The sequence below is a fragment of the Osmerus eperlanus genome, chromosome 2 (genome assembly GCF_963692335.1).
Source record: "Osmerus eperlanus chromosome 2, fOsmEpe2.1, whole genome shotgun sequence".
Lineage (NCBI taxonomy): Eukaryota > Metazoa > Chordata > Actinopteri > Osmeriformes > Osmeridae > Osmerus > Osmerus eperlanus.
The window spans coordinates 17,582,105-17,607,851 of record NC_085019.1 but is presented as its reverse complement, the minus strand read 5'-3'; the positions used below and the strand labels follow the sequence as shown (position 1 = coordinate 17,607,851).

At 40.1% G+C, this 25,747-nt stretch overlaps 1 protein-coding gene across 2 annotated transcripts; it reads left to right on the top strand.

The window, feature by feature from the left end:
* The first annotated feature begins 317 nt into the window (after positions 1–317).
* On the top strand, positions 318–2,387 carry LOC134014026 (uncharacterized). 2 transcript variants are annotated; one of them, XM_062453851.1, is made up of 3 exons: positions 318–576; positions 914–951; positions 1,632–2,387. In XM_062453851.1, the coding sequence occupies exons 1-3, from the start codon at positions 477–479 to the stop codon at positions 2,358–2,360; spliced, it is 867 nt and encodes a 288-aa protein (XP_062309835.1). In that variant the 5' UTR covers positions 318–476; the 3' UTR covers positions 2,361–2,387. The 2 variants fall into 2 exon arrangements, with proteins under 2 accessions (XP_062309835.1, XP_062309842.1); XM_062453858.1 differs by having other exon boundaries at positions 541–576; positions 914–940.
* Positions 2,388–25,747: the final 23,360 nt, after the last annotated feature.

Here is a 25,747-nt window from a genome sequence, read left to right as displayed (position 1 = left end):
GTAGGCCAGACATTATTAGAATAATCTGGTGTGTATTTGAGATTTTTTGAAACAAGTTTGAAAAAGATATTGAGATTAGCAAGGATTTCATGCTATTTTCAGAGATTAGCAATTTTCTATCATTTAAAAAAAAGTTTTATTGAAAAAGTAAAGGGTGTGGAAGTAGGCCAGACATTATTAGAATAATCTGGTGTATATTTGAGATTTTTTGACACAAGTTTGAAAAATATATTGAGATTAGCAAGGATTTCATGCTATTTTCATAGATTAACGATTAATTGGAATTTTATTCAAAACTTTATTGAAAAAAAGGGGTGTGGAAGTAGGCCAGACATTATTAGAATAATCTGGTGACAGTTTGGTTTTTATATCCATAAAAATATTATAAAAGTAATCATTTTTCAAAATTGTATGTGTAATTTTCACCCGGTCCCTAACTCGACGCTGCAAAGTAGCGTTTTCCGAATGTGAGACGAATGTCGAATATGAAACTAACTTCACCTCGCTACTTCTGGCAATGTAATATTTACATTTATGCATTTAGCAGACGGTTTTATGCATTTAAAGTTGGTGGATGTAAGTTTTGTATATTGTTACGGTTTAGAGATGTTTGAGTTTTAGCTCCTAATCGCCTATGTTTCCCCCCTGCATAAAGTTAATCTATAACTTTTTAAATTGGTTGTGCAGGTTGCTATGTCGCATATCACAAAGCACTGTTTCTAGTATTGTGAGAAATGAATGCCAATTGCCACGTTTTGATAGCAACTAATTCTCATTGGTTTGAATTGTTTATTCTGTTGGGGATGCAATGAGCATTTAAGTTAACGTTAGCTAGCATATTAGGTATCTAACAATTGGTCTTTATCATTGTTTAAACTAACAGTAACCTTCATTTATTCTTAAACTTTTCCAGATACAACTTGTGACTGCTGTAGTGAAGGTAAGCATAAGGTATTGATGAATGTGATGTGGCTTACTGTACACTTGCATATGAATAAAGCAAGCAAGATTGATAGGTGTAGGGGGAAAAGTGTTCCAGCTGTTATGTGGTTGGTGAATTAATGCATTTCAGGAAATTAACTTATGGGAACATTCAATGGTTGGGCTCAGTGGAGTATTTTGTAAAGTACAAGTTGGGTATTTTGTCATTCATCCATTCCTGCTCCATGCTGTTGATTTATTTAATTTACCTACAGGAACATCTTATAGGCTATGTTTTATCATTTCAAATGTGAATCAGTGGCTTGGCAGTATCTCAACAGTAAGGTTTGCTTTTATGTGAGCAACTGTCATGATTATTTTGGTGAAACTTTAGGTTAATGTTGAAGCCACTTTAAAGATACATTTTTCTCAATTGGTCTTAATTTTGTATTTATAGTCAATAGTCTGTTTCTGTATGTTTACATTTTACAGACTTCAATTAGAATTTACAGTTTAAATAGAATAAAGGATAAATATTGGATGTCTAAAGTAAATAGAGATTGGTGTTTTGAGAATCCTAACCATCTCAATAGTCTGTATACTAGAACTGTTGAGGATAAAGGTATGATAATGTAAGATTATGAAATAGTTAAGCAGTCGTGTGGTATGTGATATTTCATAGTTTCTGATGCTTTTCTGTGTTTATTTAGATGCCGCTTTCCAACAAGCGATCCAGGGCAGCAAAGAAGAGGTGTGCTGCTCCAGAGGACCACGCGTCCACTGGCGAGGTTAAACTTCCTGATGAAAAAAAAGCTAAACCATCGGGGGTTGGGCAACCTCCCTATCCCAAGGCCAAACAAACTTTACCAAACTCTACCAACAAACAAACTGTTACAAACTCTGAAAACCAACCAACTATACCAAACTCTACCAACCAACAAACTGTTACAAATTCTGAAAAACAAACTATTACAAACTCTAACAACCAAAAACTTTGTGCAACCTGTTTCTGCAATGAGATGTCAGACTCCGTATCCGTACACCTTTGTCAAACAGACAAACTAACTCCAACTAACTCAATGCCAACTACTGTGGGAAACTCTGTGAACAAGCACCCTGTTACTGATGATGGTTTCTCCTTGACTAAACCTGTTACTTTTCCAGAGAGATCAGTGCTGATGGGATCGTTTCATCAAGGTCATCCACAGTTTGGAGATGAACAGAACAAGCAGTGTGGTGCCATCAGTCTGACTGCAGTTTTGAAGAGCAAGACTAAGAGTGTGTTGACTTGGAATACTCGAGATTTAGATGATGTTTTGGTGAAAGGGACTTTCCTGTATAGATCAATGAGAGCTCAGGGTAAAGTAAGAGACTATGTGAGAGGAAGAGGTTACATTGCTGTGTCTGAACTGCCAACAAGACAGATTGTGGAACTCTGATTTCAGAATAAACTTTGCTGAGTCGTTTACTGGATTTGTTCATGTTGAGGATTATGACCATGCTGTACGTGATGTTGCCATGCCATTTGATGTAGCGTTACAACGAACACTGTTGAGTCATGATGCATGTCCCTTAACCATTTGTGCTAATACATGTGCTATGGTAAAACAGGGAACATGGTTTGCGCTAATTGATTCACATGCTAATAGAAATGTTAACAAGAAACAACACATGGCAAGTATTGTTGCATATTTTAGCTCTGCTGAATCTCTGTACAGGTATGTGTTTGACTTTGCAAGCTCAGTTGGGGAAATGACACCACGCTTTGAGATAACTGGAGTTGAAGCAGTCATGATTGGTGTCAGTGCAGAGCTGCATGGAATGTGTAATGATGCAGGTACGTCTTCCAGTTACACGGTCAACACGGCAATCTCTCCAAACAGCAGCCCGCTGTACAGTGATGTTGTGAAAGGAAGTGGTAATGTGTACAGACAGCAGGTAGTCAAGTCAGCTATTGGTAACAGCACAAAAGATCCTGTGCCGACGAAAGCCGCTGCAACTTCTGATGTATTCTCAAGCACAGCACTCTACAGTGAAGTTCTGAAGCAGAAGCCTGAGGTTTGTGATGGTGTGTTCTCTGGTGATGTTGCTAAAGGTGTTGACATGTCTGAAGTGTATGCAGTTAGATCTGATGTTAACACAAATCGACACAGTGCTCAAAGTAAGAACAGCCTAGAGTCAGACCACAATGTCGTTAAACCTTTTATTCTGAAAAATGATAAGCCTCTTAACCATTCTCTACCGAAACCTCAGCGTCAACCGAAAAATTCATTCCGTCTTAGGAAACGAGCCAAAGAAATCCATGCTAGAGAGACGCTGTCCTCAAAAACAATGACAGACACACCCATTCAAACAAGTCAAGGAACAGATGATGTCATTATTAGGGATGTAAGAGTTCAGGAACAACCTTTTAAACCTCTAACGCGACAGGATCAGGATGTTTTGTGTGCACGTTTAAAGCTTTCTAATGAAAACGTTCAGAGTACCGTAGCAAAAAACGTTGATGTCATGGGTTGTCCTTGTAAAATTAAGAGTATAAAGCCAGATGGAAACTGTTTTCTATCGTAGCCTATCTTTTAGCATATGTCAACATGAAGAGAAGCATCTGAAAATTAGACGGTCTGTCGTGCAACACCTTGAAAAGAACAGTTCCAAGTTTGAATTATATTTGAGAGATGAGTACACATCTGTAAAGGACTATGTGACCAAGTCAAGAATTTATTACTGTGGTTCATGGGCAACAGAGATTGACATTTTTGCTGCAGCTGACCATTTAGACACAACTATAATGACTTTTAATGATGGAAGATGGAATGCGCACCGGCCCACAACTACAAATCCACAGTCATGCACAGAAAATTGTATCTTCTTAAACCACACAGGTAACCATTATGAAGTTGTACAATGTGTTAAACAGAGAGATGCACGAAATGTTTGTGCAGGAATGTGTCAGCCTGGAGAGATTGATCTTTTGAAGACACGTTTAAGGAAAAGGAAATTAAAATATAGCTGCAAGCAGCAATGAGGTGGCCAAGCAGTCAAATGACCCATAAAACATTTTAGACATCCTCAGAAGAGGGTAACGAGTACACGCAGCAAGTTTGGTGCGAATCCATCAAAGATTTGCTGAGATACGACCCAACTTCCTGTTTGCTGGCTTAACAGCACATTTTGATTGCCTGTACCGGGCAAACGGTTCTGAAAATCAAAAAATCGTGTGAAGGACTTCGTGAGGCTTGGTCTGAAGATACTCTCTGCCAAATTTGGTGAAGATTGGACAACATGTGTATGAGGAGTACAGAAAAAACGTTTTTCAATGAATTAAAAATGGCGGCCGCATCAATTCGGCTATTATCACAAGTTATGATGTATCACACACGGGATGTCCCATCATATCATGAGACAAAGGAATCACTTAATAAAAGCAAACAAAGCAACAGTTATTGGCCAAAACACATTTTTGCTTCCTGCGGCCACGCCCAGTGATCACATGACACCAAATTAATTGGACATCCTCATACGACGGTTCCGAGTCAACATACCAAGTTTGGTGTTGATTTCTCAAAGATTTGCTGAGATATGACCCAACTTCCTGTTTGGTTGCTTTGTTGCCGATTTTGATTGGCTGTACCGGACAAACGGTTTTGAAAATCAAAAATCTTTGGATAACTTCTGTGAGGGTTGCTCTGACGATGATGTGTTCCAATTCTGGGGAAGATTGAAGAAAAATTGTAGGAGGAGTAGGCTTTCAAAGGTTTTTGCTAAAACCGGAAATGGCGGAAAATCTATATAACCGGAAATTGACGTCATAGGGTGCGTTGAACTCGTCTCGATCCAGGGAATCCAACGGTACCTCATTTTTGAAAATCGGTCATACGGTTCAAAAGTTACGTGTGTAAACACAAGTCCAACTTTGACCAGTTGGTGGCGCTAGAGTGCTCCAATGAGAGACATGAAACTTGGTGAATATAAAGAGGGGACTGTGCTTAATAAGTGTGCCAAAATTCACAACTTTTTACCATATGGTTCTAGGGGCTGCCATAGACTCCAATGGCAGAAGAAGTGTAACTAGAGAGGGCACAATTTCTGGGGAAATTGTAGGGTGTGCTTGCTTGCGTCGGTTGCACAGGGGTCCGTTTTTGAATGACATTTTTACAACTGATATTTCTGTATATTTTATATAAAAATGCATACTTATTATTTATAAAGATGACATAAATTTAAAAGCATTTTTTTTTTGCTGCTCATTTACAACTGAAAATACGAGTGAATTGTAGAATGAAATAGATGTCTTCTCATTTCCCCTGCAAGAGGCAGCCTCATCGTTGAAACAAAACGAATAAATTGGGCAGACCGGTGTAAAAATTGACCTAATCTCTATGACTTAAACGTCATTTTAAGTTTTTCCCTTCTCATGATATTTTCAGGCATTTAGCCTACTCATTGCATTCATTCATTAATAAAGAACCCCCTTTGAAGATTATTCTACGACGTTACCCGGCAGTAGAAGATGGAATCGCGATTCAAACAGTACCATCTGCTAACTGAAAATATGCCCCCAAAAACGTAAATAAGCTTGACATTTATTTAGTGGAAAATCGCTCATTCATAAAAAGCTCACTGGTAGCGATCATTGTCAGTAACAACGCAAAATGCGATATAGCCCTGTGTGGAGAAGCTGCCCCGGTAAATTGTACTACTACGGTACAGTACTAGACTACTGCTGTGTTCGTCTCGGTAGCGATTGCGTTGGTTGAATTGGATTTAACGTTCCGTTGTACGGTTTAGGCTGAAATTAATTATTTTCATGAACAGATTGACAAAGTTTAGGCTGTGGCAATGAAGTTCAGGTTAGTAGTTAGATAGACTTTTGATTTAAGTAAGGGGAGTGCCGAACATGTTCTGTCGCCGTTTGACTTCCTACAGCTGTGTAGATGTTTTTGTAGTGTCTCGCGTAGGCTACAGCGTTGCAGTGATACACTGGATTGAAACCACAGGTAATGATAATTTCACTCACAAATCGTTTACTTGTAATCTAATGTCATAATAAATCCTACAACGAAAATGTATATGTGAGGAATGTTTATTTTAACGATTGAAAACAGATAACGCTACATCATAGACCACTGTAGTATGTGTTGCCCGGGCAACACAGGCTAATGTCATGATGCTAATACTTCAGTGAAATAGTAGACTACTGTTTCCGAAAGTAGATGTACTTCCTTAATAATATCAGCTTATACTGTACATTACACATCACAATTGTGTGTCATATCACAAAGTAAAATGAGTAAATAGTTATCACCCTGGCCTCTTTGCTTGTGGCGTTTCTGCAGCTGCCTTGCAGTAAAGCTATAGTTAGCCTAGCTATCCCCCAAGTTAACAGATGCGAAACGAATGTTCTGCCAAAGGTAGTCACGCGTGTTTTCGTGACGTTAGTGACGTAAGTAACGTCAGTGACTGTGGCTAGCAAATTAGCCACCGTTAGCTTCACTTTTCGCCACAAAAACTTAACTTAAGCCCAAACCATGCAACGGAACGTAAATTCCAATACAAGCAACTCAATCGCTACCAAGACGAAACTTTTGACACCTACGTTGTCTATGTAGGCCAAATATTGACTGAGTTTTAGGGGGGCAAAAAAATTTTTTTTAAAGAATAATAATAATATATGTGAGAGAACAAAGGTTGTGCTCTCGCCGAAGGCTTGAGCACACCCAATAATATATATGTGAGAGAACAAAGGTTGTGCTCTCGCCGAAGGCTTGAGCACACCCAATAATAATAATACTACCAATTACAATAGGTGCCTCGCAGCTTCGCTGCTTGGCCCCTAAATATAGCTGCAAGCAGCAATGGCGGATTCCTCCTAAGATTGCGAACCATTGAAAAATGTATATTCTTCACAAATTGTCACTGTATAGAAACATCCATGCTGTAGACTTACCAATGGGATACCAAATCTGAAATGCAATACCATCAAGATCCACAAGGGCTTTTCTTTCAAGCCAAGGAGTGAAGGGAGGGGGCTTGGTGAGCCTACCCATTCCAGAAAGCCTTGTATCTGTGTGTATCAGGGCGTGGCCTGTAGCGTCACTTATGGGTGATATTGGGCCATTTGTGGTGTGGTAGTTACTCTTGGCCTATACTATCAATGTTTCAGGATTTGGAGAACTTTTTACCATTGCATACAAAATCGGAAATGCAAGACCATCAAAATCCACATGGGCCTTTGCTAAAGACCAAGCAATGAGTGGGGGCTTGGTCAGCCCACAATTGCCTGAAATGTTGTGAATGCGTCTCGCCAAGCTTGCGCGTGTGTCAAGGGAAAGGCTGAGTGTGTGAGAATGTGGAGCGCGCGCGCTGAGGAGCAGGGGAGACATTTCATTGGAAATGTCCTTAACAATTAGCCAAGCATGCATTTTTCAAATATTCACCAAAATTCAACTTTTCATCTTACAGTCAACATTCTCAAGAGTCTTCAAGAACTTGTGATTGAATCAGAGTTTTTTGACTGGCGGATGTGTAAAGCATTATTTTAGCATTAGAAATAAATTAGATTTTCTTTATTTCAATCATTTTTTAAGATATTAATTTGCCTTCTCACATGGGAACATGATGTAGTGTCTTTCACGTGACACACCAAGTTTGGTGTTGATATTTCAAAGATTTGCTGAGATTTGATCCAACTTCCTGTTTGGTTGCTTTGTTGACGATTTTGATTGGCTGTACCGGACAAACGGTTTTGAAATTCAAAAATCTGTTAAACAATTCAGTGAGGGTTGCTCTGACGATGATACCTGCCAATTCTGGGGAAGATTGGACAAGAATTGGAGGAGAAGTAGCGAAAAAACGTGTTTCCTAAATCTTTATTGAGGCTTTTTTGTTCCTCATGAGAAATAAGGCATATCTAATGAATTTCAGAATTTTGGGACAAATGGGATGCGAATGGCATCACTTTGTAAATGGACAATTGGGGCTTGGCCGTAGCGCCACCTATGGATAATGGTGCGTCATTTGTGGTGTGGTAGTTACTCCTGGCCTATACTATCAATGTTTCAGGATTTTGAGAACTTTTTACCATTGCACACAAAATCGGAAATGCAATACCATCAAGATCCACAAGGGCCTTCACTTCAAGCCAAGGAATGAGTGGGGGCTTAGTCAGTCCACAATTGGCTGAAATGTTGTGTATGCGTCTCGCCAAGCTTCCGCGTGTGTCAAGGGAAAGGCTGAGTGTGTGAAAATGTGGAGCGCGCGCGCTGAGGAGCAGAGGGAGACATTACATTGGAAATTTCATTAGCAATTAGCCAAGCATGCATGTTTCAAATATTCACCACAAATCGACTTTTCATCTCACAGTCAACTTTTTTCTCAGATTTGTGTACTAAACATTCTCAAGAGTCTTCATATGAACTTGTGATTGAATCAGAGTATCAGTTTTTGACTGGCGGACTTGTAAAGTATTATTTTAGCGTTAGTGATAAATTCGATTTGCTTTATATCAACCATTTTTTGAGATATGAAGTTGCCTTTGCACATGGTAACATCATGTAGTGTATTCATTGTGACATACCAAGTTTGGTGTTGATATCTCAAAGATTTGCTGAGATTTGACCCAACTTCCTGTTTGGTTGCTTTGTTGCTGATTTTGATTGGCTGTACCGGCCAAACGGTTTAGAAAGTCAAAACGCCATGGGATAACTTTTGTGAGGCTTGGTCTGAAGATCATCTCTGGTAATTTTGAAGAAGATATGACAAAAATTGTAGGAGGAGTAGAGAAACAAAATGTTTCAATTAATTCAAAATGGCGGCCGCATCAATTCGGCTGTTATCACAAGTTATCATGTGTCACACACGGGATGTCCCAAGATATCATGAGACAAAGGAATCACTTAATAAAGGCAAACGAATCAACAGTTATTGGCCAAAACACATTTTTGAATCCTGCGGCCACGCCCAGTGATCACATGACACCAAATTGTTTGGACATCCTCAGATGAGGGTTCCGAGTCATCATACCAAGTTTGGTGTTGATTTCTCAAGGATTGGCTGAGATATGACCCAACTTCCTGTTTGGTGTCTTTGCTGCCGATTTTGATTGGCTGTACCGGACAAACGGTTTTGAAAATCAAAAATCTTTGGATAACTTCTGTGAGGGTTGCTCTGACGATGATGTGTGCCAATTCTGGGGAAGATTAAAGAAAAATTGTAGGAGGAGTAGGCTTTCAAAGGTTTTCGATAAAACCGGAAATGGCGGAAAATCTATATAACCGGAAATTGACGTCATAGGGTGTGTTGAACTCGTCTTGACCCAGGGAATCCAATGGTACCTCATTTTTGAAAATCGGTCATACGGTTCAAAAGTTACGTGTGTAAACACAAGTCCAACTTTGACCCGTTGGTGGCGCTAGAGTGCTCCAATGGGAGACATGAAACTTGGTGAATATAAAGAGGGGACTGTGCTTAATGAGTGTGCCAAATTTCACAACTTTTTACCATACGGTTCTAGGGGCTGCCATAGACTCCAATGGCAGAAGAAGTGTAATAATAAATATAGCTGCAGGCAGCAATGGCGGGTTCCTCCTCAGCATTGCAAACCATTACAAAATTGACATGACACAGACATGTATTTCATACATGTACACAACATTTCAATACAATTGGATCAATGGCTGATTTGAAGTCATTTTTTGAAATTCTTCACAAATTGTCACTGTAGAGAAATATCCATGCTGCCGACATTATGGGTTCTTGAGACTTCTTTGTTCCCCATTGGCAATAAGGCATGCGTACCAACTTTTAGACATTTTGGACTGACAGGGTTAAAATGCCACCCTTTTGAAAATGACAACTTTGAAGCGTGTTCTGTCAGGCCACCTGTGCTCTGGTCAGGCCCATCATGCAGAGATCCATTCTTTAAAAGCTTTGATTACAACAATAACTTTATGAAAGTCAGAATACACTTTAGTAAAGGACGTGTGTAGTTTATGTACTACTACTGCTTGCTCTGCCCACACACTTTCCCCATCCATGCTGTTTCCCTCTTTGCCAGTGCGGGTGGTGCGGTGGCCGCATGAGGTTTAGGTGTAGTCCAAAAGTTGCCTCCCACAATCAAAACATATTAACCGCAACATTGTTTTCAAACTTTCTCAAAGATGGCTTGAAAACCACAGATATTGACTCTCTTCTTGAGTAGATCTCTTTCCAGAATCTCAGTCAATCCAGAATCAAGATTAGCCTCATAGGCAATTGGTCTGGTCTAGGGCACAGCCCACGTTCAGCTCCTTGCAAGTATAGCCTGTGATAGTAAAATGGCCGACTCTCTGTTCCCATTAAACTACACAGCATGCACACTCAAGGTGACCAACAAGATTATATTAACTAACAAACAATGGCCGGGTTTCCCAGATTCGTTAAGAAGCTCTTAACGCTAAGAGCTTCTTAAGAGCGTTCTAAGAACGCTCTAGAACGCTCTTAGAACGCTCCTAAGAAGCTCTTAGCGTTAAGAGCTTCTTAACGAATCTGGGAAACCCGGCCAATAACATTACAAACATCTAACTGAACGAACACAACAACTGAAATCCCTTGCGTAGCTGTTGTTTTTTTAACATGCCGCACTGCATGCTGGGTACCCAAGAGCGCTGACGCTGATTATCTAGCTGTGCTCCGACTGCGTGATATGACGAGATGCTAGTGGTGCGCTGAGGTCTCAGAGTCTCCTGCCCGAGTTCAAGTTCTGCCCGATTAGCAAGCTATTTTTACTAATGTTTTGTTAGCAATTGAATGGTAATGCAAGCTAGCTAAAAACAATGTTAGTTAGCTTGGCTAAACTGGTTTTCATAGCAACAGAAATCAACAAATCAGATCAGTCGAACTTTATTCAGAAATGGGGGGATGGCGGGAACATTAAAGGTGTAGGTACAGTAAAAGTGAAATGGAACGCGTCTTTCTGCCTTGAAGCTGCGTGCGCATCAACAAGACCCCATCTATATGTAAAGATAACATCCAAGCTAACAATTTCGCCAAATCTGACTGCAGCATTGTATACTATATGTACCGTGTTATGGTTGTTTGAGTTAAACAACTTGCTAAATGAATTCAATGTCAAATCCAACTATAAATGTATAAAAGAGAGTTCCAATCAAATCTGAATTTGTTTTAAACCTAGAGGTTTAAAAGGTTACCTTTGCCTAAACTGACATGCACCAACTCAGTTTCAACAGCCATTTACACATTTAGTCTCTATTTGTTACTCTATTCTTAAGGCATGTTTAACTTAATGTCTGCACCTCTCTGTCACCAACTGTCTCTGCAGTGGGGGCTTCACAGGGTGTCTACAGGTATAAACAAGTTAAATGTAAGACCTTTTAATACCACTTCCAAATGAAATTAAAGACCAAACTTACGATGGAAATACAAATCAAAAGTGGAAATATACAGTCATCTTCCCAAGTAAACACTGATGTCTGTTCAATATGAACAGTATGGTAAAATGACAATAATCGGTTGAGTTTAAGAACATTGACTAAATGTGTGTAATGCGGAAGGATAACACAAAAATGTAATTGCTGTCCTAAATTATACTTATTATTACACTAGGGTGGAAATGGTGGAGCAGAAACTAACAATTCCATGAATCCCATGGAAACAAAGGCAAATGTGTGAGATGTACTGATGTGGAGCACAAATGCTCCAAGAAGCAGTACTTCTCTTGAGTGGTTTTTATTCAGATGAATAATCATTGGATTCAGGTCAAAAGTCTATCACTTGAACTAGTTTCATCACTTAAGACACAAAGTCAGCAGCTTGGCATACTGGCACATGGAAAGGATTAAACATTTAGACTTTCATCAAAGTAATGCTGGCTTGTCCTTTTTCATCAATGTCCTCAAAAAAGCAGGCTGCAGAGCTACTGTGTCTGTGGGGTGACTGTCTCTGGAGGGCTGGCAGGCAGGGGCAAGCAGGGCCTGCAGGCAGGCAGGCCAGCTGGATCAAGCTGTTCTGGGGTCAGGGCTGAAGAGAAGCTGTCCAGCTAGAGAGGGGTAGTCCAGCAAGGGGTCTGTGTGGATCTCACCATCCTCGAGTCTGTTGCATCCTCTGTTGAACTCTGTTGAGCAGGCCTCTGCATGACCCTCCAGACCTGTCAAAGTGAAGAAAGGGTCCATGTCAGTTGTGAAAAATGAAGCTTTTCCCATCTACACTTGATACAGACTTCAGTTTTGACTGTGAAATGCAGTGTCATTACTTGAACTTGAATCCAAATGTGTTGACGTCATGGAGACCCATGCAGTCACTCAAAACACAGGTTCGATTCCAGGCTCTGGCAAGAGTATTTACCTCTAAACTGGTCAATATATACACATCTGACAAAAGACCAGCTCGACCTTTGCTTGTAAACAGTGATTCTGACTGTAAGAGACCTTTAAATAGCCTGACTTACCGAAATTGGCAAAACTAGCCTGGCTAACGTAGGTCGCTTTCTCAGGGCATATGACGAATGAAACAGGCTCGCCTTGAAAAAGTCTCCCTGCCGCATAGGCTTATTACAAAGACTTTCACGCCAAAAATCACCATTATGAGCCGACAGGTCTGTGGGGAATTGCTTTTTCTCCTAAAGGCTGCTCTCCTCGACCTTTTTGATGAACAATTCGCCGAGATGCAAAATGACTCACTAATTAAAAACACAGAGGGAAAAAAGCTAGAGCTACAGTAGCTACTTTTCGAGTTTGGTTTTCCGTCACTTCAGAATCACGATCTATAAGGTCTAAAAGTGCTAAACCTTCACCATAATTCAAGAGTAGTGTACTTTCACAAACCCAATCATTAATTCTAGCTTAAAATGTGTAAAACCAGGACTTACCGAAAGTGGCTGCCTCCAACACGGCTTTCACGGGAGACGACTTTCACGGGACACGGGAAACAACAATGGCCGCCGAAAAATAATTTGTATTCGTAACAGCGAGCTGCGATTGGAAGCGAAATGAAACAGGGGCTAAAAAACGAGGGTGGGGGCTTGGTCAGCACACATTTTCAAGAAAGCATGCGTGTGTCAAGGGGCTCTGGCCCCTTGTGTGTGAGAGAATGTGGAGCACGCGCGCACAGGAGCAAAGGGAGAGAGGATTTGGGGAAACAGCCCTAGAAATTAGCCAAGCATGCATGTTTCAAATATTCACTAAAAATCGAGTTTTCATGTTACAGTCAACTTTTTCTCAGATTTGTGTACTCAACATTCTCAAGAGTCTTCATATGAACTAGTGATTGAATCAGAGTATCAGTTTTTGGCCGGCGGATGTGTAAAGCATTATTTTAGCATTAGCAATAAATTCAATTTGCTTTATATCAATCATTTTTAGAGGTATGAAGTTGCCTTTGCACATGGTAACATGTTGTAGTGTCTTCCACGTGACATACCAAGTTTGGTGTTGATATCTCAAAGATTTGCTGAGATTTGACCAAACGTCCTGTTTGGTTGCTTTGTTGCAGATTTTGATTGGCTCTACCGGACAAACGGTTTTGAAAATCAGAAATCCCTACGATAACTTTTGTGAGGCTCAGTCTGGATATCATCTATGGCAATTTTGAAGAAAATTCGACCAAAAATGTAGGAGGAGTAGTGAAAAAACGTGTTTCCTTAATCTTTATTGTACAGACAAATTCAATATGGTGGCCGTTATAGCTTCTTGAGGCTTTTTTATTCCTCATGAGAAATAAGGCAAATGTAATGAATTTCAGAATTTTGGGACTTATGGCCTGCAAATGGCATCAATTTGAAAATTGACATATTGGGGCGTGGCCTGTAGCGCCACCTATTGTCTCACATGGCCCATGTTTGGTATGGTAGTTACTAATGGTCTGCAGTTTCAACATGCCAAATTTCACAACTTTTTACGGTACTGGTCTAGGGGCTGCCATTGACTCCCATGGGTAAAAAATAATAATACCACCAATAACAATAGGGTTCTCCTACCGGAGGAACCCTAATAAATATAGCTGCAGGCAGCAATGGCGGGTTCCTCCTCAGCATTGCAAACCATTACAAAATTGACATGACACAGACATGTATTTCATACATGTACACAACATTTCAAGACAATTGGATCAATGGCTGATTTGAAGTCATTTTTTGAAATTCTTCACAAATTGTCACTGTAGAGAAATATCCATGCTGCCGACATTATGGGTTCTTGAGACTTATTTGTTCCCCATTGGCAATAAGGCATGCGTACCAACTTTTAGACATGTTGGACTGACAGGGTTAAAATGCCACCCTTTTGAAAGTGACAACTTTGAAGCGTGTTGTGTCAGGCCACCTGTGCTCTGGTCAGGCCCATCATGCAGAGATCCATTCTTTAAAAGCTTTGATTACAACAATAACTTTATGAAAGTGAGGATACACTTCACTAAAGGAAATGTGTAGGTTATGTACTACTACTGCTTGCTCTGCCCACACACTTTCCCCATCCATGCGGTTTCCCTCTATCCCAGCGCAGGTCATGCCAAGGCATAAATGCGGCAGCCGTATGAGTATTAGAAGTAGCCCAAAAAACATACCATACACAGTCACACTGTTTTCAAAACTGAAACTGGTTAGAAGACCATGGCTATTAGAACTCTACCTGAATTGAGCTCTCTCTAGAGTCTCAGTCAAACAACTGTCAAGAGTCATGTAAGGAACTGGACCAAGGTATAGCTAATGTCCAGCTGTTAGCAAGTGTACCTTGTGATGGTACAGCAGCTTAACAATACTTTGTCATGGTCAGACTCTCTGATCCCATTAAACTACACAACATGCACAATCAGGGTGACCAACAGTATTATCTTAAGTAAAAAACAATAACATTACACACATTTAAGTGAACGAACACAACAACTGAAATCCCTTGCACAGCTGTTGTAACCAAACTATTTTCCACAGCTATTTGCGTTTTTGGTGTGCACTGCATGCTGGGTACCCAAGGGCGCTGACGCTACAATATTTATTATCTAGCTGTCTTCCAGCTGTGTAATATGACGAGATGCTAGCGATGCAAACATGAAAGCTTGTCTCGGGGGGTCATGCATGTGATCTCACTACAAGCTTTTGATTACACGTGAGGACTGTTAGCAAAGTATTTCTATTCGTGTTTTGTTAGTGATTGAATGGTAATGTCAGCTAGCTAAAAACAATGTTAGTTAGCTTGGCTAAAATGGTTTTCATAGCAACAGATATCAACAAATCAGATCAATCTAACTTTATTCAGAAGGGGGGGGGGGGGGGGGGAACATATAAACTAGAGGTGAAATGGTAGGCATTGTTCTGCCTTGAAGCTGCGTGCGCATCCTCATTGTTTGTAACCACCAACCCATCTATATGTAAAGATAACATCCAAGCTAGCAATTTCGCCAAATTTGACTGCAGATTTTTTACACCATATGTACTTCGTTATGGTTTTTGAGTCAAACAACTTGCTAAATGATTAAATGTCTGTTAAATGTCAAATCCAACTTTAAATGTATAAAAGAGAGAATTAAACCTAGAGGTTTAAAAGGCTACGTTTGTCTAAACTGACATGCACAAACTCAGAGCACTGAGTTTCAACATCCATGTACACATTTTGTCTCTATTTTTTACTCTACTCTTTAACGCATGACTTTGTTTAACTTAATGTCAGCACCTCTCTGTCATCAATTGTCTCTGGAGTGGGGGATGGGGGCTTCTTATCCAACAAATTACATCCCTGAACTTTTAAAACATATCAATGGCCTACTACAATTGTAAACATCCTTTGGCCTTCCCATGCTGGGAAGAAAACTACAGTTTTTCTTTGATTAAACGTTGACCTTGAATAAACGCTGCACCAAAAATGAACATTGTGTAATAAATGGCACCTTCGATTAAACGCCTCCCCCAAAAAATCAGAAAACGGTTATTTAATTGGTTTAAATTAAAACACAGTATTTATTACACAAGTAATTCACAAGTGTAGTGTACTATAATTCCCATGAAGCACTGGCAGGCACAAGTGTCTTACTTGCTACAGGTTTATTTGAAGCTTCTTCTCCAAATCCAATGTTAAAACTAAACTCACGCTGTAATGAGAAAATAAAGACCACATTAGCTTAATATGAACATGCAATGACATGTGCAGCATGTAAATAACGTTCACCAAAGTAAAATACAGACACAAAACAACATACTTTGTTTGCTGGATGCTGTAGTGTACACAAGGGAATAGAGGTTTCCTTAGATTGCTAACAACCTCTATAACAACCTTAAACTTATCACTTACAGTGAATGTGCATAAAGCTCCAGGACCTGACAACATCCCTGGCTGTGTTCTCAAGGCCTGTGCTCCTGATCTGGCAGGGGTGTTCACTGACATCTTTAACCTCTCCCTGTCGCAGTATGTCGTCCCCAATAGCTTCAAGGGGGCCACCATCATCCCAGTCCCTAAGAAACCATCAGTGAGCTGTCTCAATGATTACCGCCCTGTTGTACTCACTTCTGTTGTCAATGCTTTGAGAGGTTAGTCAAAGACCACATTACATCCTGCCTGTCACCTGCATTAGACCTACTCCAGTTTGCATATAGGCCGAACAGGTCTACAGATGATGTTGTAGCTTTGGCCTTGAACACTGCTCTCTTTCACTTGGATCAGAACAACATATACGTGCGGATGCTCTTCATGGACTTCAGCTCCGTTTTCAACACCATAGTACCATCCAGGCTCATCATAAAACTACAGGACCGGAACATCAGTCCTTCCATGTGCAGCTGGACAGGACACAGGCAGTACGGCTAGGTAACATCACCCCACCAGTCTAACACTCAGCACTGGTGCCCCACAGAGTTGTGTGTTAAGCCCACTGTTGTACTCTCTGTTCACCTATGGTTGTGCAGCCACAAAAAGGTCCAACACTATCATTATGTTTGCTGATGACACCACCATTATCGGCTGCATCAAGAATGGTGATGAGTCTGCCTACAGAGCAGAGGTGGCAACAATGACATCCTGGTGTCAGCATAACAGCCTGTTGCTTAATGTAGCAAAAACCAAGGAGTTGATAGTGGACTACAGGCGGCTGCAGGGAGAACATGCACCCATTCACATCGCGGGCACAGCTGTGGAGAGTCAAAAGTTTCAGATTTTTTGGTATCAACATCAGTGAGGATCTGAGCTGGACCACCATATTGGTGTGGTTACAAGGACAGCGAAACAGAGGCTCTTTTTTCAGCGGCGACTGTGGAAATTTGGCATGGACTGCACTATACTGACCAATTTTTACCGGTGCACCATTGAGAGCATACTGACTGGTGGCATTACAACATGGTTTGGCAACAGCACTGCCCAGGACAGGAAGACACTACAAAGAGTGGTCAAATCTGCACAGCGTATTACAAGGACTGCATTACCATCCATTCAGGACCTTTACAGCCAGCGGTGCAGGAGAAAGGCCAAGTGGATCATTTCTGACCCTAGTCATCCCTGCCACAGTCTTTTCTCCCTCCTGCCTTCTGGAAGGCGATACAAGAGTATAAGGTCCTGTACCAGCAGATACAGGGATAGTTTTCTCACACATGCCATCAGGATGCTGAACTGTCCTTGAAATATCTTTTTGCACTACAATTTTTCTTATTTTTTCTACCCTTTTTCTCCATTCTTTAGTATTTAATTTTTTTATTCTGCAAGTTGAACGGACATTGAGCACAAAGAATTTCATTACTTATAAATGCTGTTTATGAGTATATGATAATAAACTTGAACTTGAAACTTTTATCAGAGCTTTAAATTGTCTGTGCTTCGCTTGCTGTTAGGTTGTCGACTCTCTCACTCATGAGCGTCCCAAAAGGCCTTCAAAATAAAGTCCCGTAATAATTCTGAATACAATTATATAATTCTAAATTAAGACATTGCTTGAAAAAAAATTATACATTATTATAATGCAATTGCGACAATTGCATTCAGGCCTATAGATAGTTATACATATTGTATACAATATGGCGAGGTAGCTGACTTAACCATTCCTGAATGTGCTTTTCATCAACACCAAGTTTGCGTGCTATAGATCTGTTGCTGGTGGTGAGTGCTTTCTGCACAGGTTTCTGTTTGAAAGCTAAAGTGTAAGAATGTTACGGCATGCTGCGTCAGATTTGTACACAAAGTAGAGACACGCGCGGCATACATTTTACACTGGGCTTTTGTTTGACTTCCTTGTCTATTCTGTGTTTGTCTATGGCTGCACTGCAGCTACAATTCACTGAATCTCTCTTACCAATTAAACGTTGCCCTTGAATGAACGCCACCCTCAAATAAACGCTGCACCACTAACTGCTCTATTAAAAGGGTTCACTATGAAGCAAACCATTCTAACAAAATAATAACAACATTTACAATGATTTCAACAAGAAGTCTCTCTGACTTGACAACTCTCTAAACAAGCAACTTTCCAAAGCAATCTCTGAAACAGCTGACCAGTGTGGTAATTTTATGTTGACAACTAAACCGCTGATTGGAAGTGCGCGGCTGATTGCCAATCACGAGATAGGGAGACTGATAGCCAACCGCCAACAAACGCTGACTAGACCATACCTGCATGCAGCGAATAGAAAGAAAGAGGGGAGAAAAGAAAAAACACACAACCACAACTATACAGACTGAATTAGGACATTTTAAACATGGGTCCGTAACAAAGACGTTGTTAAAAATGCTCATTCACATTCATTTTTCTCAATTAATCTTATCACTTAAACACACTGGTTTAGCATTTTTTCCCACAAGGAAGTCTAACCTCAACAGTGGATCCTTGGTGCCTGGATCTCTGGCTGGAACATGGCATCTAAAAAACACATAGAAAAACCATCAAAAACTATGAAATGTAACATACCACACTACTGCTTAACAATTTCATAGTCTTACATTATCATAACTTCATACTCAACAGTTCTAGTATACAGACCTTTAAGAAAATATTGAAATGGTTAGGATTCTCAAAACACCAATCTCTGTACTTAAAAAAAATATTTAGACATCCATTATTTACCTTTATTCAATTTACACTGTCTACATTCAAATTTAAGTCTGTAAAATGTAAACAGAGAAACGGACTCGACTATAAATACAAATTAAGACCAATTGAGAACAATTTATCTTGCAAATGGTTTTTACTTTAAATTCATGTTTCACCAAAAGAATCATCACAGTTTAACACAAATAACCAAACCTTACTGTTAAAATACTGCCAAGCCACTGACTCACATTAGAAAATTAAAACAAATAAACATAGCCTAGAAGGTGTACCTGTAGGTCAATTACATAATCAAGAGCATGGAGTAGGAATGGATGGATGACAAAATACCCCGCCGAGCCCAATCCATTAAATATTTCCTACCCATAAGTTAATTTCCTGAAATGCAATAATTCACCAACATTTTGACAATTTCATGCTCCAAACTTTGTGGGAACAGTTTGGAGATGGCCCCTTCCTGTTCTAACATGACTGTGCAACAGTGCACAAAGCAAGGCCCATAAACACATGGATGAGCGAGATTGGTGTGGACGAACTTGAGTGGCCTGCACACAGTCCTGACCTCAACCCAATACAACACCTTTGGGATGAATTAGAGCAGGGAATGCGAGCCAAACCTTCTTGTTCCACATCAATGTTGGACCTCACAAATGCACTTCTGGAAGAATGGTAAAACATTTCCATAAACCTCTTAAACCTTGTGGAAAGCCTTCCTAGACGAGTTGAAACTATTATAGCTACAAAGGGTGGTCCGACATCATATCCTATGGTTTAAGAATGAGATGTCACTCACGTTCATGAGCGTGTAAAGGCAACCGAGCGAATACTTTGGCAATTTAGTGTATAAAATTGATACAAATATAAAATGTTATCAAGAGATGGGAAATTGTGCAGCATAGTACAACATGCCGATTACAAACGTATTGTAGCTCTATAGGCTTTCAATGGAACTCCTAAACGATCAAACCATGAACCCAAACAAAGCTAGCAAGCAAAACAACCATGGTACCATTGCTACTTGTTTAATGCTAGGTAGCTCTATCTGTGCAGCAAACTAGGCTACCTAGCTACAGTTTGGAAAAGAATAACTTACGATGTGAAGACCGTCAGAAAAACTTGGAACGAACAAACAAAATTACATCAACAATGACATGTAGCTAAAGATAGAATAACCCAACCGTAGGTACGTACAGTACATAAATTTGAAACGCCGTCCACAAAAGCAAAAACTAGCCTTAAGGGTTATAGCTTGCTCGGCATTTGTTTGACCTCCTTGTCTATTTGTTTGTGTATGGCCGCACTGCAACTACAATTCACTGAATCTGTCTTACTAATTAAACGTTGCCTTCGAATAAACGCCGCACCACAAATGATCATTGTGTAATACACGCTGCAGTGTTTAATCGAAAGACACATTTGGAACTCACCGTACTAATTTAAATTACATCAACAATGACATGTAAAAATAGAACAACACAACCGCATAGTTACGCACAGTATACAAATTTCAAACGCGTCTCACAGAAGCAAGTATAATGTTAAAGATTTTACGACTTGCTAGCCTGTAATACTGTCTGTACAAAGAGATATCCTTAGCTCAGCTAGCCTAGATAGATTAGCTGCTATCCTGTTTACGACAGTATAAAAGTCTTCAAGTTATCATACGAATACAAACGCTAAAATACATGTTTTGTACTGCCATTGTAGGATCTTATTACTCACTGTCAAATGTAACAATGAAAATCTCTGAGGGCTGCAGGAGTTCTCCAACGATAAAATAAAATGGTCGTCTTCTTGTGCGTGTACCAAGCTCGCGCGTGTGTCAAGGGGCTCTGGCCCCTTGTGTGTGTGAGAATGTGGAGCATGCGCGCACAGGAGCAAAGGGAGAGAGGATTTGGGGAAACAGCCCTAGAAATTAGCCAAGCATGCATGTTTCAAATATTCACTAAAAATCGAGTTTTCATGTTACAGTCAACTTTTTCTCAGATTTGTGTACTCAACATTCTCAAGAGTCTTCATATGAACTAGTGATTGAATCAGAGTATCATTTTTTGGCCGGCGGATGTGTAAAGCATTATTTTAGCATTAGCAATAAATTCAATTTGCTTTATATCAATCATTTTTAGAGGTATGAAGTTGCCTTTGCACATGGTAACATGTTGTAGTGTCTTCCACGTGACATACCAAGTTTGGTGTTGATATCTCAAAGATTTGCTGAGATTTGACCAAACGTCCTGTTTGGTTGCTTTGTTGCAGATTTTGATTGGCTCTACCGGACAAACGGTTTTGAAAATCAGAAATCCCTACGATAACTTTTGTGAGGCTCAGTCTGGATATCATCTATGGCAATTTTGAAGAAAATTCGACCAAAAATGTAGGAGGAGTAGTGAAAAAACGTGTTTCCTTAATCTTTATTGTACAGACAAATTCAATATGGCGGCCGTTATAGCTTGGCCTATGGCCTGCAAATGGCGTCAATTTGAAAATTGACATATTGGGGCGTGGCCTGTAGCGCCACCTATTGTCTCACATGGCCCATGTTTGGTATGGTAGTTACTAATGGTCTGCAGTTTCAACATGCCAAATTTCACAACTTTTTACGGTACTGGTCTAGGGGCTGCCATTGACTCCCATGGGTAAAACATAATAATAATACCACCAATAACAATAGGGTTCTCCTACCGGAGGAACCCTAATAATAAATATAGCTGCAAGCAGCAATGGCGGATTCCTCCAAACATTGCAAACCATTGAAAAATGTATATTCTTTACAAATTGTCACTGTATATAAAAATCCATGCTGCAGACTTACCAATGGGATACCAAATCTGAAATGCAATACCATCAAGATCCACAAGGGCCTTTATTTCAACCCAAGGAGTGAAGGGAGGGGGCTTAGTGAGCCTACCCATTCAAGAAAGCCTTGTATCTTTGTGCATCAGGGCGTGGCCAGTAGCGTCACCTATGGGTGATGTTGGGCCATTTGTGGTGTGGTAGTTACTGTTAACCTATACTATCAATGTCTCAGGATTTGAAGAACTTTTTACCATTGCATACAAAATCGGAAATGCAATACCATCAAGATCCACAAGGCCTTTGCTTAAGACCAAGGAATGAGGGGGGCTTGGTCAGCCCACACTCTCCTGAAATGTTGTGTATGCGTCTTGCCAAGCCTGCGCGTGTGTCAAGGGAAAGGCTGAGTGTGTGAGAATGTGGAGCATGCGCGCGCTGAAGAGCAGGGGAGACATTTCATTGGAAATTTTGTTAGCAATTAGCCAAGCATGCATGTTTCAAATATTCACCACAAATCGACTTTTCATCTTACAGTCAACTTTTTCTGAGATTTATGTACTAAACATTCTCAAGAGTCTTCATGAACTTGTGATTGAACCAGAGTTTTTTGACTGGCGGATGTGTAAAGCATTATTTTAGCGTTAGAAATAAATTAGATTTCCTTTATTTCAATCATTTTTTAAGATATTAATTTGCCTTCTCACATGGGAACATGATGTAGTGTCTTTCACGTGACACACCAAGTTTGGTGTTGATATTTCAAAGATTTGCTGAGATTTGATCCAACTTCCTGTTTGGTTGCTTTGTTGACGATATTGATTGGCTGTACCAGACAAACAGTTTTGAAATTCAAAAATCTGTTGAAGAATTCAGTGAGGGTTACTCTGACGATGATACCTGCCAATTCTGGGGAAGATTGGACAAAAATTGTAGGAGAAGTAGTGAAAAAACGTGTTTCCTAAATCTTTATTGTACAAAAAAATCCAATATGGTGGCTGTTATAGGTTCTTGAGGCTTTTTTGTTCCTCATGAGAAATAAGGCATATCTAATGAATTTCAGAATTTTGGGACAAATGGGATGCAAATGGCATCACTTTGTAAATGGACAATTGGGGCGTGGCCGTAGCGCCACCTATGGATAATGGTGCGTCATTTGTGGTGTGGTAGTTACTCCTGGCCTATACTATCAATGTTTCAGGATTTTGAGAACTTTTTCTAAAATGCATTACCATCAAGATCCACAGGAGCCTTCACTTCAAGCCAAGGAATGAGTGGGGGCTTGGTCAGCCCACAATTGCCTGAAATGTGTATGCGTCTCGACAAGCCCGCGCGTGTGTCAAGGGAAAGGCTGAGTGTGTGAGAATGTGGAGCGCGCGCGCTGAGGAGCAGGGGAGACATTTCATTGGAAATGTCTTTTACAATTAGCCAAGCATGCATTTTTCAAATATTCACCAAAATTCATCTTTTCATCTTACAGTCAACTTTTTCTGAGATTTGTGTACTAAACATTCTCAAGAGTCTTCATGAACTTGTGATTGAATCAGAGTATCAGTTTTTGACTGGCGGATGTGTAAAGCATTATTTTAGCGTTAGAAATAAATTAGATTTCCTTTATTTCAATCATTTTTTAAGATATTAATTTGCCTTCTCACATGGGAACATGATGTAGTGTCTTTCACGTGACACACCAAGTTTGGTGTTGATATTTCAAAGATTTGCTGAGATTTGATCCAACTTCCTGTTTGGTTGCTTTGTTTACGATTTTGATTGGCTGTACCGGACAAACGGTTTTGAAATTCAAAAATCTGTTGAAGAGTTCAGTGAGGGTTGCTCTGACGATGATACCTGCCAATTCTGGGGAAGATTGGACAAAAGTTGTAGGAGAAATAGCGAAAAAACGTGTTTCCTAAATCTTTATTGTACAAAAAAATCCAATATGGCGGCTGTTATAGGTTATTGAGGCTTTTTTGTTCCTCATGAGAAATAAGGCATATCTAATGAATTTCGGAATTTTGGGACAAATGGGATGCGAATGGCATCACTTTGTAAATGGACAATTGGGGCTTGGCCGTAGCGCCACCTATGGATAATGGTGCGTCATTTGTGGTGTGGTAGTTACTCCTGGCCTATATTGTCAATGTTTCTTTTTCTAAAATGCATTACCATCAAGATCCACAAGGGCCTTCACTTCAAGCCAAGGAATGAGTGGGGGCTTGGTCAGCCCACAATTGCCTGAAATGTTGTGTATGCGTCTCGCCAAGCCCGCGCGTGTGTCAAGGGAAAGGCTGAGTGTGTGAGAATGTGGAGCACGCGCGCGCTGAAGAGCAGGGGAGACATTTCATTGGCAAATTTCGTTAGCAATTAGCCAAGCATGCATGTTTCAAATATTCACCACAAATCGACTTTTCATGTTACAGTCAACTTTTCCTCAGATTTGTGTACTAAACATTCTCAAGAGTCTTCATATGAACTTGTGATTGAATCAAAGTATCAGTTTTTGACTGGCGGATGTGTAAAGCATTATTTTAGCGTTAGCGATAAATTCGATTTGCTTTATATCAACCATTTTTGGAGATATGAAATAGCCTTTGCACATGGTAACATGTTGTAGTGTCTTCCTTGTGACATACCAAGTTACGTGTTGATATCTCAAAGATTTGCTGAGATTTGACCCAACTTCCTGTTTGGTTGCTTTTTTGCTGATTTTGATTGGCTGTGCCGGACAAACGGTTTAGAAAATCAAAACGCCATGGGATAACTTTGGTGAGGCTTGGTCTGAAGATCATCTCTGGTCATTTTGAAGAAGATATGACAAAAATTGTAGGAGGAGTAGGCTTTCAAAGGTTTTTGATACAACCGGAAATAGCGACCGCTTGTCTCTACCGAACAAACGTTTTTGAAAATTGAAAATTCATCTGATTCCTTTTGTGAAACTAGGTCTAAAGATCATCTTTGCCAAATTTGGTAAACATTGGACAACAATTGGAGCGTGCAAAAGGTTTTTACACTTTTCCATAAAGTCCAAAATGGCGGCCACGTCCATTCGAAGTTCATGAAAAGTTATTAATAGTTAGGCTTGATATCTCACAAGAAATCAACAGACAAAGAAATTACTTTATTAAGGTAAAAACTTAAACAGTTATTAGCCAAAACACGTTTATGCTTCCGGCCACGCCCCCTTTTAGTCACATGACACAATTCTTGGAGGACATCCTTAGAATAAAGTTCCGAGTAGGCGTACCAACTTTGGTGTCACTGCCTCAAAGAACTGCTGAGATATGGTTTCACTTCCTGTTTGGCGGCTTTTCTGCAGAATTTGATTGGCTGTACCGGAAAAACGGTTGTGAGGATCAAAATTCTTTCCGATAACTTTTGTGAGGCTTGGTCTGAAGATCATATCTGGTAATTTTGAAGAAGATTTGACAAAATTTCTAGGAGGAGTAGGCTTTCAAAGGTTTTTGATACAACCGGAAATAGCCTCGCAGGGGCCTCGCAGCTTCGCTGCTTGGCCCCTAAATATAGCTGCAAGCAGCAATGGAGGGGCCAAGCAGAGCAGGACATGGCTTATAACAAGCACACAGAACAGCACAGCGTATTACAAGGACTGCATTACCATCCATTCAGGACCTTTACAGCCAGCCCTGCAGGAGAAAGGCCAAGCGGATCATTTCTGACCCTAGTCATCCCTGCCACAGTCTTTTCTCCCTCCTGCCTTCTGGAAGGTGATACAAGAGCGTAAGGTCCCGTACCAGCAGATACAGGGATAGTTTTTACCTACATGCCATAAGGATGCTGAGCTGTCCTTGAAATATCTTTTTGCACAATTTTTTTTTAATTATTTTTTTATACCCTTTTTCTCCATTCTCCAGTATTTAAATTATTTATTCCCTAAGTTGAACGGACATTGAGCACAAAGAATTTCATTACTGATAAATGCTGTTTATGAGTATATGATAATAAACTTGAACTTGAACTGAGTGATGAACTGCTGGCGGCGGTGGATGGTCCAAGTGCGACCGGAGAA

Excerpts from the sequence above, each read along its gene's own strand:
- LOC134014026 (XM_062453851.1), top strand. The coding sequence starts at position 477 with ATGTCGAATATGAAACTAACTTCACCTCGCTACTTCTGGCAATGTAAT. Across the intron at positions 577-913 it reads TGCATTTAAAGTTGGTGGAT|ATACAACTTGTGACTGCTGT; the intron begins GTAAGTTTTGTA and ends AAACTTTTCCAG. Across the intron at positions 952-1,631 it reads GTAGTGAAGGTAAGCATAAG|ATGCCGCTTTCCAACAAGCG; the intron begins GTATTGATGAAT and ends GTGTTTATTTAG.